This window comes from Nerophis lumbriciformis, linkage group LG08 (genome assembly GCF_033978685.3).
Source record: "Nerophis lumbriciformis linkage group LG08, RoL_Nlum_v2.1, whole genome shotgun sequence".
Classification (NCBI taxonomy): Eukaryota; Metazoa; Chordata; class Actinopteri; order Syngnathiformes; family Syngnathidae; genus Nerophis; species Nerophis lumbriciformis.
This window is the reverse complement of record NC_084555.2, coordinates 29068806-29084483: the sequence shown is the minus strand read 5'-3', so window position 1 is coordinate 29084483 and position 15678 is coordinate 29068806. Positions and strand designations below refer to the sequence as shown.

Here is a 15678-nt window from a genome sequence, read left to right as displayed (position 1 = left end):
AATGCAATGAGATAAAAAGAAAACGATAATGTCAACACGCAGCATTAAACGTACTGCAAAGTCAGCTTTATGTTGTTAGTGAGCATACCATGAGAATATGCAGGTGGGTCTTTGTGCCCACACATGCAGAACATTGTCAGCTTCAAACTGATAACAAATTGGCCCAAAAAATCTTTACAATGGGAGCCATTAATCTATAAGTTATTTACTTGAATGCTCCAATTTAAACTACATGCACTGGGATTTCATGATTTCATTTGAAGTACAATTTGGTAGGTTAGTGTAATTGTCTCCATTTCTATTAAGTCCAATTTGTTATGTTTTAGCTCAAAACATTTGTCAGCTGTTCTGTGCCTTGTTTTTTTATTACAAGTAGTCCTCTACAATTCCATTTTATGTTCTGTACTATAATCTGATCGCATTAATGATGATTTAAACAGAACATCAGTATTTTTCATTGCATTAGCTTTGCCTGGTCATTCAGTCCTTGTACACACTGGTAAATTTTTTAGGTTGGAATGGTGAAATATTGTACCGTATCGGCCTTTTCAACCACATGGTTATACTGGGTGCTCTGCAATCATACATGTTCAAGAATTGGGACATCTGACACCGCCGTCTTGTCGATATCATGTGGGCAAGCAAACATCAACTTTTTGAGAACAATGACATTACTGCCCCATCAACGTCACATAACCTGTAGCACAAAAGAGAAACCCGCACACAACGTTGGACAATAAAGCTGTGTTTGTGCTGTAGTTGTTGCTTGTAGCATAATTGCAACTTGGGATATTGATTTTCATAGTCTAATCTGATGTTAAATTTTGCCCGATTGTTGTCTATGGCGGCATTTTATTTTTCTACGAGAACAGCTAATGGGGATCCCTACAAATAAACACGTGTGATGATGTGTAGTACTATACACTGGCCACTATGTGTCAGTAACGTCATATAGATGCAGATGTAGCTGCTACAGGAAGTAGAAAAAATGATTATCTGACTCTCCAAAAGTTATTAAAAGAAACATATACAAGGAATACAGTTGTTAATGTAAGAGAACAAAACACAGATCTCATTTGCAATATTTTCCTCCTCAAAGAAAAAGGCTGAAACACTCAGATAAATAATTAAACACGATAGAGATTGGATGGTTTAGTGAGGTCCATTACGGCTACTGTATTTAGATGTGCTGTGCTTCAACATCTCTCTGGCATCTGTTTGTCTCGAGAGACAATAGAGTTTTGCGCACATATGTCAATTTATGTCATGTGCAACGCCTGTTGTGATTATATAAGCCAATTCTTGACAGGCATGCTTTGTTGCAGTTCCTGCATACATATTGTATTGTTGGTTGATTCAGTGGGGGTGTGACTGTTCGCTTTCTACGTTCATGCTTCTCCTCCCACTGTCTTACTCTTCTTAAGTCACTCTGATGTACGCCCTCCTTCACTAACTTCCTCCATTTCCCACGTTCAGCTGAAGAAGCTTCCCAGTTTAATGGGTCGATGTCACTGGCCTTCATATCACGCTTACACACATCTTTAAAACGAAGGACAGGTCTTCCCACAGCCCTTGTTCCAGAGACCAGTTCTCCGTACAGGATGTCTTTTGGAATGCGAGTGTCATCCATTCGACTTACATGGCCAAGCCATCTCAGACGTCGTTGTGTAAGGAGAGCGAAGATTGTCTTCATTCCTGTTTTCTCGAGGACATCCTTATTCGGGATGCGATCCTGCCATTTGATTCCCAGAATCCGCCTTAGGCACCGAAGATGGAAGGAGTTCAAACGGCGCTCTTGGCGTGCATACGAGGTCCATGACTCGCTGCCATAAAGTAGAGTGCTGAGAACACAGGCTTGATAGATCTTCATTTTCGTGTTGATGGTTAGCAGTGTGTTCTCCCAAGCACGCTTGGAGAGTCTAGCCATCGTTGTAGATGCTTTGCCGATGCGGATGTTGAGCTCGGCATCGAGAGAGAGATTGCTGGATATGGTTGAGCCAAGATAGGTGAAGTTCTCAACAACTTGCAGGGTGTGGTTTCCAATGGAGATCCTTGGAATGTTGCGCATATCTTGTCCCATAATGTTGGTCTTCTTGAGGCTTATAGTTAAGCCAAAGTCTTTGCATGCATCAGAAAAGCTGTTGATCAGCCTCTGTAGTGCTTCCTCTGATGGTGCGGCCAGAGCAGCATCATCTGCGAAGAGCAGCTCTCTGATGAGGACTTTACGCACTCTGGTCTTTGCCCGGAGACGTGCGAGGTTGAACAGTTTCCCGTCGCTCCTTGTGTGCAGGTAAACACCATCGTCAGATGATTTGAATGCTTCTGACAATAGCAACGAGAAGAAGATTCCGAAGAGCGTAGGAGCAAGCACGCATCCTTGCTTCACTCCATTCTCAATTGGGAATGGGGCTGATGCGGAGCCGTCACACTGGATAGTTCCTTGCATATCTTCATGGAATGATGTTATCAGCTTCAGCAGCTTTGGTGGGCAGCCTATCTTGTGCAAAAGCTTGAAGAGAGCCTTCCTGCTAACTAAATCGAAGGCCTTTGTAAGGTCGATGAAGGCGATATACAATGGTTGTCTCTGCTCACGGCATTTCTCTTGTAATTGTCTGATAGAAAATATCATGTCAATGGTCGATCTCCCCGACCTGAATCCACATTGTGATTCTGGATATACACGGGCAGCAAGCAATTGCAGTCTGTTGAGTAACACTCTAGCGAAGGTCTTCCCGACAGTGCTTAGGAGGGATATTCCACGGTAATTGTTGCAGTCGCTGCGATCACCTTTATTTTTGTACAGTGTGATGATGTTTGAGTCACGCATATCCTGAGGAATTGCTCCTTCATCCCAGCATTGACATAGAAGCTCATGAAGATGGTCTAGAAGAACAGTGTCCTTACTGTTCTTGATGATCTCAGTGGGAATGCCATCGTTGCCTGGAGCTTTGCCACAGGTAAGGGAGTTGACTGCCTTCTTGAGCTCCGCTAAGGTTGGGAGTTTGTCGAGATCATCCATGACAGGTAGGTTCTCGATGTTCTCAATTGTAGTGTCATTGACTGCAATATCCCGGGAGTAGAGTTCCTGGTAGTGCTCGACCCATCTTTCCATCTGGAGCCCACGGTCTGTGATGACTTCTCCAGTGGAGGATTTCAGTGGCACTACCTTCTTGGTAGTTGGTCCGAAAGCTTTCTTCATACCTGTATACATGCCACGAGAATTACCGTTATCTGCAGCCAGTTGGATACTCTCGCAGAGGATTGCCTTGCAATGCGTTTGGCGTTATTTCTTGTCTTCCTGAGAGCCTCAAGTGTCTTTGCAGATGGATCGTTCTTATAACTCATTTGGGCTGTTCTCTTGGCTTCGATGATGGGCTCCATCTCTGCAAGCCCAGCGACAAACCAGTCTGGGTTCTTCTTTTCTCTCTTACCATAGATGGCCATGGCTGTGCTGTGAACAGCATCGCGGATGTAGTTCCATCGTTGTTCAGCATTACCAGCAGGGCAGTCCTGGAGTGCATTTTCGATGGACTCGGCGAAGCATTCACGTAGGTCGGGGGCATGCATTTTGGCAGTATCTAGGCGTGGGCGACCTTTCTGCTTTGTACGGTGAATCCGTCTGGGCTGAAGACGCACCCTGCTGCCAGTCAGTGAATGGTCCGTGTCACAGTCAGCGCTGTGATAGCTGCGGGTGATTTGAACGCAGTTCATTGACGATTTTCTTGTGATGATTAGATCTAGTTGATGCCAACTTTTTGACCTGGGATGCCTCCAGGAAACCCTGTGATGTGGCTTTGTTGAGAAGAATGTGTTGGTAATACAAAGGTGGTGGTAAGAACAAAGTTCTAGTAGTCTCTGTCCATTCTCGTTTAGTTTTCCTATGCCAAAGTGTCCAATGCATTTGGGCCAGGAGTCATGGTCTGATCCCACTCGAGCATTGAAGTCTCCTAGTAAGAACAGGTGCTCAGTGGCTGGAATGTCAGTGATGATAGAGTCTAGATGATTGTAGAACTGATCCTTTGCCTCTGAAGAGCTGCAAAGAGTAGGAGCATAAATGCTCAGGATGTTTACTGGACCTGAAGCACTTGACAGGCGAAGAGAAAGTATGCGTTCTGTGCCTCCATTTGGTGGTTCAGTTGAGGAGAGTAAGGAGTTCCTCACTGCAAGTCCGACGCCATGCAGACGTTGTTCCTGTGGCTCTCTTCCCTGCCAAAATATGGTGTAGTCTTCTTCTCTGATATAGCCGTCTGAGGGGAGTCTCGTCTCCTGCAGGGCAGCAATATCGATGTTGAGCCTCTTGAGCTCGCGGTTGATGATGGCCGTCTTCCGATTGTCGTCAACCGTGGATTGATCTTCCGAGAAGCCAGGACTCATGGTCCTGACGTTCCAGCTTGCTAAACGCAAGACAGGCAGTTTTTTCTGTTTTCGTTGTTTGCCTGGTGCAGTATTTACAGTCCGCTTGTCAAGTCAGTCCTTTAAGCTCCAAGCACCCGATGAAGCAGGCGGCCTGTGGCGGGTCAGTACCTTATTAACCGGGGGCTGCCCAGCTTAAGGTGGGCGGTAACTGACCAGTAGGACGCGATGGTCCCTCCCACCGACGGAGATAACCCGTAGCGCCGATATCCTACGCCAATCGAAAACGGCTTATAACTCGTAACTGCTATCTCCCGTGTTGTTTCTGCTACTTTTGACGGTGGCACTGAAGTAGCCTCTCCAGTTTTTTGGCGCAAGCCTGGGCTAGAGGTATGGAGATCCTGGGTAGCCCATTCGTCAGAATCCCCCTCTCGGCCTTACTAACGTAGTCCAAAGGAAAGCATAGCGATACGTTTGGCATCAGTTTGGCTGCAGGAGCTGCCGGAAAAGTGTCGTATCGAACACCAGACCGCCTGCGGGGCTCCACTCAGTTATCCGTAACCCTGGACAGGGGCCCATACCGGGTACTGTCAGCCGGAGCCAGCTGAGCCCGAGACTCGTGTCAGGCAGGGTCGTCACGCCCTGAAGTAGTTGCCAAGTCCACTTGGCCACTACCCACTATCCCTACATACGGATATTATTATTATGGTGTGTATAAGGGTCCCAAAATGGCACCTATTAGGAGACATATTATCTGGCGTTTTTGTTTTAACCTATTATGCAAAACCAACTTGTCTTACCTATTGGTTCCTGCTGTTGTTTATTCGGGATCTGCATATGTCCTGAGAAATTGTGCGCACCCGCCATTGTAGCCCACACTGTAGTCAATGAGCTCCTTCTTTTTTTCTATCCTCTCGTTGTGGGGAATTTATCCACCGCTGCTGCCATTTCTAATATAGTAGTTAACAGTTCTAACTTATATCTGTCAGTAGACTCGCTATGGAAGCGCTAAAAACTACCGGTACAACAAAGATGACGGTGAGAAGGCGATGTGGAAATAGAGCCACGTAAATAAGACTGCTCACACAATGGCGCATCCTGAAGAGACGGTCAGAAAGCGGCTTGAAGATCGTCTGTAAAACATAATTTATGCGACATTTTGACCAAAGAATCACCATTATGTTATGCTATGTAGACCACAAGGAAGTGTTTTAAATGTAGAAAGAAGAAAAAAAGACAGTGCAGTGCGCCTTATAATCCGACAGGCCTCCTATCCCTCATTTATTAACATCCTCCCAACACACCCACCGTACATGGGAGCCTCAGGTATTTAGCTCGCCTCCCTCTCACAGAAACAGGAGGGGGGTTTTATGTCTGAAGATTCTACTGCCTGGTTGATAGTCATATTAGACTTCTCTGAATCATATTGTTGAATAATTGAATATTGTAAGACACCTCAAATTGCAACAAAACCTTGTTGTCCTCTATCAACTTGACTTGTAGCAGAGACACGCAAACCATCGCTCATGTCAGATTATTTGAAACCCATCATGATGTCAATCCTGTTGGGCCACCAGAAGATTTTTGGGGGAAGCAGTAGCTGGTGGGTGTGCTCTTTCTTCTTCTATAGTTTTCGTTTGTGCAGTGGCTATCTCTGTGTCTGTTTACATCGCCACATCGATAGCAGTAATCTTTATCGTATAGACCAGTGATTTTCAAACAGTGGTACGTGTACCCTTAGTGGTACACGGGCTCCATCTAGTGATATGTCAAAGAATCACTTGATTAAAGTGCAGTGTTTTATTATCCTATCTTCAAACTTTGTGCAATGATACAGTGACCAAACATGATGAATATACTTGTTAAATAAAACCTCTGCCTTGTTTTTAATTAATACTTGGGCCCACTACGCTACTGTATTTTAATGTTGGTCGTTATGGTAGCCAAGTTTTTTCTGAGGTGGTGCTTGGTGAAAATTGTTTGAGAACCATTGGTCTAGATGTGACTATTTAAACTCACTAGCGCTCCCATGTGGACAGGGCCTAAATCCTCCATGCAACACATCTCACCCCGTAATCCAAGCTGAAATATTAAAGTGTCTCCTTTTGAACTGTCACCATGTATTGTTTTCTTACACGTAGTCCCTTTGTCATCCTCGTAGCTTTTACTGCTTTCCTCAGCAGTTTACAGTGCGCCAAGGTCGCTGCCTTGGTTCTCCAGCTTTGCTGAGACAGGGGAGAAGAGCAGCTCCAAACAAAGGAAGGTCATTCCCTCTCCTTTATTCTCTCGCTCTGTCTCTCTCTCAGTACATTGATGAGAACATTATATCTTCAGTATGATCATTCACAAGCGTAATGGCTGGCCAAAACAAAAGCAGCAGATTAAGTGCAGCGACACACAAGGGCAAGTTAGATTCCCTCTGCATTTTAGCAATCGGCGTGATGGTAAATGGATCTTAGGAGACCTGCACTGATGTCTTTTCTCATCTTTGCCAGCATGACTAGTGGAGTAAGCAGTTCTCGCCTCATTATGCTCCACTTTTTCTGCCTCTCAGCATGATATCTGGAAGATTATTTGTATATCAAGAAAGCAAATAAAGATATCCGTAAATGTGACTTGAAGGGCAAGTTCAAAAAAAGAGCCCTTGCGAGATTAACCCCTGCCTGGAGTTGTCGAGCGCCCACCACCCCCTTTGTCTAAGTTCACGTTCAGATCTGTCATAGCGGTAACTCAGGGTGGGAGTCTTTGATGGAGAATGTAGGTTAAATACACAGAGGAGCAGATCTTATTAGTGTTTCCCCCACGAGAGGAGCAGCTATTTGATCTGCACTCTTGTTGCGTAACCAGAAAGAGATGGAGAACGTGAGAGAGCCGTGTACATTCCATGTTTGTTTCAGGAATTGCCTCCCAGTTTGATGGGGGTCCGGCTCTGATTTGCAGGATTGCAGTATTTTTCATCGCTTTTTTAAATTATTGATACTTTAGTATGTTGGTATGTTTACTTTAACGGTCCCCTACTATGCAAAATTGAGTCTTTATTTTTGTTATAGCAGTAATGTGTCTTTAGATATGGCTTTGACCATCAAAAGTGAGAAAAATCCATCATCCCCTTTTGTTTTTAGCCCCACTTTGAAAGGAGGCACGCTTGAACAGTTGCTTTTAAAAGTTTTTTAGGTGGACCTTTGATACATTTAATCTTTTCTGGCTAAGAAATGTTACAATAATGGATTATTGTGTTTAACAATGCAAACGTGTCAAACCATAAGGTTCATGCATTTGGGTGTGAGCTTGCACTAATTTTTGGTTGCTTTTGACCACTATGTTTCTTTTGGCACTGGGTCATTTGCGACATCAAAGATTGACGGATGTACATATGTGGTCATTCTTGGACATGTTGTGTCGGGACGCCTTCCCCCCTTTGCTAAATGAGATGCTGGAAATTTCATACTGTATTTTCTTTCCCATTTTATGCTCTCCCACCTGTTCTATATCTATTCAATAAATACTACGGGTTTTTTTTTGTTCACGCCATTTGGGCCACTACAAACTAAGATTAGTCGCTTAACTCAGACTGAAAAAGATGGCGACATTATGACTTGGTTTGAGGAAACACAAGTTAAGGTAGGATAAAGTATTATTTTCATTGAAACTTGGCATGTGCATAATAACACCAATAACTCTGTATAGGGCTTTGCGATATGGACGAAAACAGATACCCCGGTATTTTTAGGCCAACTTGCAATAAACGATATATATCGGTATTTTAAACAAAACGTGCAAAGTGTTTAGTTTAAACTCAACACCACATTACTCTTACTACCAGTGTTCTGAAAATTACTTTAAAAAAGTAAATAATTAGTTACTTGTCACTTAACCAAATAAGTCATTTGATTACTAATGGAATTACTCCTTCCATCCATCCATCCATTTTCTACCGCTTATTCCCTTTGGGGTCGCGGGGGGCGCTGGAGCCTATCTCAGCTACAATCGGGCGGAAGGCGGGGTACACCCTGGACAAGTCGCCACCTCATCGCAGGGCCAACACAGATAGACAGACAACATTCACACTCACATCCACACACTAGGGCCAATTTAGTGTTGCCAATCAACTTATCCCCAGGTGCATGTCTTTGGAGGTGGGAGGAAGCCGGAGTACCCGGAGGGAACCCACGCAGTCACGGGGAGGACATGCAAACTCCACACAGAAAGATCCCGAGCCCGGGATTGAACCCAAGACTACTCAGGACCTTCGTATTGTGAGGCAGATGCACTAACCCCTCTGCCACCGTGAATTTACTCCTTGATAAATGTAATTAATTACTACAGAAAGTAATTAATGTGTGACTTTAAAAAACTTGAAATATGTCGTCAGCAGATGAGAGAAGTGTATGAGAGAAATGTTAATGAAGTTTATTTTCGACCATGACTGGAAAAAAAAATAACTGTGATGTTCGTCTTCAAGATGTATACTTAAAACTGTACATTTTCAAAAGATGCATAGATACCTTTGGAGGGTGAGGTGTTGAGGGTTTACAATCGCAATCTGGGATCACCTCTGCAAAGAAACAGCTTGCAGATAGACTCAAAAAATGTGTTAAAAATATGAAAAATTCACACAAGTTTGACACAAAATCATATCCATTATTTATTTATACCACAAGAAAGTTTGTTAAATGTAATTTAGAATCATAGGTCCCCTTTAACGAGAAAGAGTTTTGTTTTGTTTTTGTTAAGGACCTTCAAAAGCAGCCATGGCAGTGAAACCGACTCTGACCCGCTCCTAGCTAGATGAGCCCATCCCGTGTACACGCACACTAAATGAGGACAGCTTTTTTGAAAAGCAGGCTTTGCAACACATCTTAAAACAAAGGCTGAAGCTTTGCATACTGTCCGCCAGTCAGTCATGTTGTAAAAAATGTGAACACTAAAGCTCAATTAGTTATGCTAGTGCTGCTAACATTTGTGTCCTTCCTAATGTTACGTAGTTGTACGTGATATATGGCATCTATTACGTTTAACAAGTGCAGAGTTACAGTGTGTATGTAAAAAGAAGATAAAGGGCACAATAACAATTGGGGCCACACACAATATTGTCATTATACTTGACCCAACCATCCTTTCCCTACTCATATTTATTTATATTATTGTGATAATAAAGTTATTTTTAAAGCATCCCAAATGGCTTCACACAAATAAAAAATTAATCTCCTGAGTCCAGTTCCCTTTAACTCCCAGGAAGGTTATTATTCATGCTGTCATCTCGGTGAGGAATGGCTGGGTGAGCTTGGGCGCGACACTAAGAGAAGAAATCCTTCTTCAAAACCCATTTGCACATGGCGATGTTTTATGGATGCATACAGTCAAACTGATGCCGCTCCTCCCCCGGGTGCTGCGTAAGAGCATTTGGCACAGCCATTACCACATAACATTTTGTACATTTGGCAGGAAAGGTAACACTTACCGGTACTATCCATACACGCGACACACACCCAGCACACATGTTGCTTTCATAAAATAGTTTTATTGGTAGAAAATAGAACTACTTGCACAAGCACATTGAGACAACTGTATCAGAACTTGTGAGCTGCTCATCATCACAAATATGCTCTGGCAAAGTAAGAAGTGCTAAAGCATCCACAAAAATAAGCTGCAGTTTATCAAAAACATACTATCTTGGTACATTTCCTATTCACATTTGTAACTCTTAGAACAACTTTGCACTCAGCCCATTTCTAAGCTAATGAAATTGCGTGCTGATATCAAGCTACACAGACACAAAAAAGAGGAACCGCTTGTTCACAACTCCCTGCTGGCGTGGTCAGTCAGACATCATTTCCTTTTTCCTTTTCCAGAGTGCCACTTGTGTTGTGTTTGTACTGGTGCAGGGAGCTTGAAATGCTCAACCATTTGAAACAAACTAGTCCCAAAATAGTAACACAAAAAAGGTGCATTTGAGTACTCTTCTTATAAAGAAGATATGGCATGGTCAGGGTATTGTATCTTCTATTGGAACATTCTGAGGAAATTCCAAGCCCCTTAGCATTAACAAACACCTACACACTTGTGTACAGTTGCCACAGAGCTTTGAATATTCCTGAAATAAATTTTGAAAATACCACCCTCAAGTCCTCTCTGCACTCAGACTTAGTGAATCTCACTGTGCTTTAGGGAAATCAGGAATAAAGAGGATTGGAAATAACCCTCGAAAGCTGCCTACGACTGCACACAAGCATCTAGTCGACTTGAGACTTAGTCTGGCAGAACAACTCCATAAAACATTCGCTAATGTACAATTCATGTACAAACAACTCGTTAAAAAAATAAAGACAGAGGAGTCAAGATGGTAATAAAATGTGTTATTATGAGACTACAGTATTTGGCACATTCTTAAAACACAAAAATATCAGTATTAGTAGATGACATGGCACATTCTTAGCCTTTTTGTTTATTGCATTGGTTCTGGTGCCTGGGCACTGAGTTTTTGTCAGCAGGCAGGCTCTGTTGGATATGCTGGGGCAAGATGGTGTATAGAAACCTGGCCCCTGAGGGCTGCCAAGACTGGAGATGATGCTCACAGTGATGCCTTGTGGTGTGCCAGCATTGGCCTGCAGGTGGCAAGCTGGGCTTAGCTATCTGCTCCCCCCACAGGAAGCTGTGTGTTAATGAGAGAGAAGGAGGGAAGTGTGCGGTCATTTGCATCACAGCCTGTCTCAATCACAAATCCAATATTCCTTACCCCACACCTCCCTCGTCCTTTCAAAAAGACTCGACTCACACTACAACAGGAACGAGTGAAAGCGCAACAGTGCCCCTGACATTTGAGTAGGTGGGATTTTTGTGTGTATGTGGGAGGTCATGCTTTCAACATGCATCAGCGTTCCCCTGTCAGCAGCCACAACCATGTGACATGTGACGGAAGCAGGAGAGTGTATGGTGACAGCTAGGTAAGAAAAGCAGCAGTCAAGTGGCTCCTATTTTGGACATTGAGAGCTTCTGCTGGTGCAGACCCAATGCTGACATGCTTGGAAAACAAGTCACTTATAGAGAATGACTCAAACCTTTTTTAGCCACCTGCCACATAGCGAGCCCGGCGACCACGGCTCAGGAGGCTTCATGTTTGTGCGACTAAATGTGTTTGGGCATTCTTAAAAAAAAATGTACATGGTTGCTGCCTCTTCTTACTGGCTAATAAAGAGGGAGATTAGGCTAAATAGTGTGCACACAGGCTCTGATTGAAGCTTATGGACACAATGGGAAGAGACAAAAAAAGGCTTCCCGCCATAAACAAATCACTTGGCTGACAAGCGCCAGCTCTCAGACAATAATTTGGTTTCCATGGGGCTGTGGAGGAGGATGGCTGGGGCAAAACACATGCAAGAAAGCAAGCATTTATGTCTAAAATGGCACACAAACTCATACGTAGGCGTGAGCGTGTGCATGTGTGACTGGGCACTGATGCATGTGTGTCTAGAATGGTTATATGGGCTGGAATGGGCAGTTCACTGACAGGGTGTTTCTGCCTAGATGGCAATAAGACAACAGCCCACATAGGCTCATTCCACTCAAAGGTTCAATTTCTTCGCCGTTTGTTTCTCCCCATCTCCCACACCTGCTGAGAGGAGAGCAGGCATCTGTTTGTCTGCGTTTTCTCAAATCCTGCCCAGCAGCCCATGTCTCCTCCCCCTTCTCCTCCTCCTCCTCATTGAACACTTTACAGCTCGCCAATATCTTTACATCATTTTTCAGGCACAGGCATATTGCTTGGTTTTGTCTCGGACTTCTACCGGGCATTCCGCTTTACTAACACACAAGACAGGCTCCACACAGCATGCTTAGTGGCAAGACGTCACTGGAACAGCAAACAAAAATATGGCCATTTATGAAAGGATTTCAACCTACTCTGTTGGATGTTAATTGAGAGGAATCAAAACGATTGTAAATAGCAGCCTAAGTGATTGCTTTTTCTTTCGATTTAAACCTTTGGTGTGGGGAAAAAATCTTAATTTGCTTAATCCACTATCTATGGAACGCTCCCAGTCATTTACTGATGAAAGATGTCTTGCATTTGGTTAGCAGCTCCCTTCGATTGTGCAGCTCCTGATACCTTTACTCTGTTCGTTCCAAGGTGCTGCTCATGGATTACCTCCACTGCTTGTGCTTGCAAAACAGGAAAAAAGGCAAGAGCAGTGGCTGGTTATTCTCTCTCTCATATTTTCCCCACCTGTGTGGAGCACAACCTACTCTTGTAGCATAAGTCGCGGTAGTCCACCACTCGTGCCAGCTAGTTTCCTACACATAGTCCTGCAGGCTATAGCCAGTCTTATTGTCTAAAGGGGAGAGAGAGCAATACTGGTGCTGAAGTTCTTGTTGTTGGAGCAGCTGTTGCTGCTGTTGCTGCAGAAGCAATTTGTCAGGCGGGGGGAGCAGGACCAAGTCCTGTGGGCCATGTCTTTTCCCCGAGCAAGACATGCAGAAGATGGACCCCCCCATTAGGAGAAACCCAGCGGAAACAAAGGCCACGTACACAGCCCCGCCAGGCTCAAACTTATTGCTCTCGGGCACAGTGGAGTCCAGGAAGTTTGTGATGACCTCGTTCGTAAACCAGGAAGCAGGCACCAGACAAAGAAAGCCAGCTGCAACGAAGCAACCACCGCTGGCAATGGCCGCATGCCGCTTGGACCGCCGCCCTCCTCCCCAGCGCGTGCACTTGAGTCCCAGGGATGCAAGGCAAAGGCCCATGGCCGCCAGTACACAGCACAGCACCATGGTGGTGCGGGCCGTTTGCAAATATGCAGGAAGTGAAAGCACGGAGTACTTCAGTGTGCAGCTGAACATTCCCGTGCTGTACCACGTGCAGTCCATCCACAGTCCTTGCATCTGGGAGATGGCTGTGATGATGTTAGAGCCCACGTCGGCGCTGACCTTCCAATTGGGCAACAGAGTGGCCACCATGGCACCCATAATGCCCAGCAGCGCCAGCACAAATCCAAATATCTGCATCCCTGTTGATGCCATACTCCGTTCTCAAGCCTCAGCCGACGTCCTCGGCAGGTAGCATTCGCCGACCCCTGCTCTTTCGGCTGTGTCTCTTCCTTCCGTTAGTCCGACCGTCTAGCAGTTTCCAGTCAAATCCTTGGTTCCTCAGCTCTTTGGCTGCAGCTCTACTGGACTAGAGGAGAGAGACGCAAATGAGAAAAAGAACAGAGTGGCTGCTTTCGCCCCTCATTCAGCTCACACAGACACACTTTACTGGCTGGAAACAAAGGGCGAGCAATAAGAGCTGACTGTGCCTGTCCCTAGGTAAGCAAAATAAAGAGAGTTATTGTGCGTGTGTGCATTTTCTGTGTCCTCTCCAGTGCATTACGATAGCTGATACTGGAGAGGGAGAAATTATTTTGTGCTTTTATTTTATGCGCAATCCTAATGTAGACTTAAAGCTGCAGTGCCCTTAACGTAACACTCATTAACTATCTTTTACATCCCAGGGGTTTTGTAGATTTGACTAAAAAGTCAGTTTCAAAACACTACCGTCACATTTGGAAAAATACAAAAAATGTAATGAGTCACAAGAATGTAACTTTCTCAGTCTGCTGATTCCAGCATGAAATTGATTTACCTAATTAAGGTAATCCTCCTCAGCTCTTAATGGTGTTTTCCTTTGTTTACGTCCCAATAAAACAATTGCTTACCCTGACTGCTGCTGCTGCAGAGCTGACGCGTCACGTTGTTCGCAATGATTCCGGTAAACACACACGCGGTTTGCACACAAAATGATGGCAAGCTGTTGAGGGGGACGATTCAGCCCGGACCGCAGTTCCGTTGAAGCCACCCATCTCCTTAGCAACTGCGGAGGAGAGCACATCTCAACGCAACAGACCACACAGGCTGGACCCAAGCCTGCTGGGAGGAAGAGCCGCGGTGCACTTGTGTGTGCGTTCTCTACTCTTGATCGCCCCCTCTCACTCTCTCCACTCCCTAGTGTGTGTCTGTCAGTGTGTGTGCGCTTGCGCATGTGTGTGTGCCTACCTCACTACCTCCGCTACTTGGAAAGCAACAGAACGCTCCCAACTGCGCGTGCCGCCTGTCAACAACTGACAATCAAACATTGTATGCTTGTCAAACTATACATACATTGGACATCTTTAAAAGTTTAACCAGCTTATTGTGGTATTAAATTAATATGCATGTTATTTACTTAAAATAATAAAACATAGCTGCCTATTTTTTCATGAATAAATCACTTCCTTCCACACAATGACCAAATTCAGCAAAAACATAGCTTTATCATTTAAAAAAATATTTGATAATATAATGGCAATACAAGCTCCAACTGTGAGAAAATTCTGTCATCTGTATCAAAGAGAAGAGTTCCGTCATGGAAGTACATTTTTGTAATTTTATGCAACCAATCAAAAAATGAATATGCAACAAAAATAATGCAAACTAAAAAAATTGCAAACAATGAATTTGCAATTCAAACATGTATTTGTAAGTATATGTATATATATATATATATATATATATATATACATATACATACACAGTGTATATATATATATACACAGTGTATATATATATATATATACATACTGTATGTATCTGTATATATGTATAAATATATTCTGTATATATGTATATGTGTGTATATATATATATATATATATATATACTGTGTTATGTGTTGCACGATTGTACCAAGAAAAATTCCTAGTTTGTGAACCCGTTCTCAAACAATGGCAATAAAAACTATTCTGATTCTGAACTATATGTATATGTACTGTATATGTATACAGTATATACATAGGTATATGTACTGTATATATATATATATTACAGTACATATACATTTAGTGATATATATATATATATATATATATTTTAAAACAAACATTTTTTTTTTGCATGGTTGCTTTAAAAGTAGGGCTGTCAAAATTAGATAACGCGATAACTATAAATTCCTAATACGGCACTAATCTTTTTACTGTGCATGCATTCTCACTCTTGTCCAGGGTGTACACCGCCTTCCGCCCGATTGTAGCTGAGATAGGCTCCAGCGCCCCCCGTGACCCCGAAGGGAATAAGCGGTAGAAAATGGATGGATGGATGGATGGATGGATGCGTCCTCACTCCTTTTTGATCCTCGGGCCATTCTGTAGCATTGGGAAAATATAATGGCGTTCAGTTACTGTTGAGCCACTAGCGGGAAAATAGTGAGCAGAAATGCACAAAAAAAGGGTACAATATGGAAATCCGATGTCCAAAGCCATGGCCAGTCGTTCTCTCGACAAGACAAAACTATTTTATCTGTGATCACTGTAAGACGAC

At 43.7% G+C, this 15678-nt stretch overlaps 2 protein-coding genes across 3 annotated transcripts in view; one reads left to right on the top strand and one right to left on the bottom strand.

Moving 5' to 3' along the window:
• The window catches only part of tfb1m (transcription factor B1, mitochondrial), a 77219-nt gene that overhangs the window by 35061 nt on the left and 26480 nt on the right, over positions 1-15678 (top strand). The gene's annotated exons all lie outside the window — the stretch shown is intronic.
• On the bottom strand, positions 9828-14272 carry LOC133611637 (claudin-20-like). The gene is made up of 2 exons (XM_061968610.2): positions 14043-14272; positions 9828-13522 (listed from the first exon to the last, which is right to left on the bottom strand). Exon 2 carries the CDS (start codon positions 13366-13368, stop codon positions 12643-12645), a length of 726 nt encoding a protein of 241 aa, XP_061824594.1. The 5' UTR covers positions 13369-13522; positions 14043-14272; the 3' UTR covers positions 9828-12642.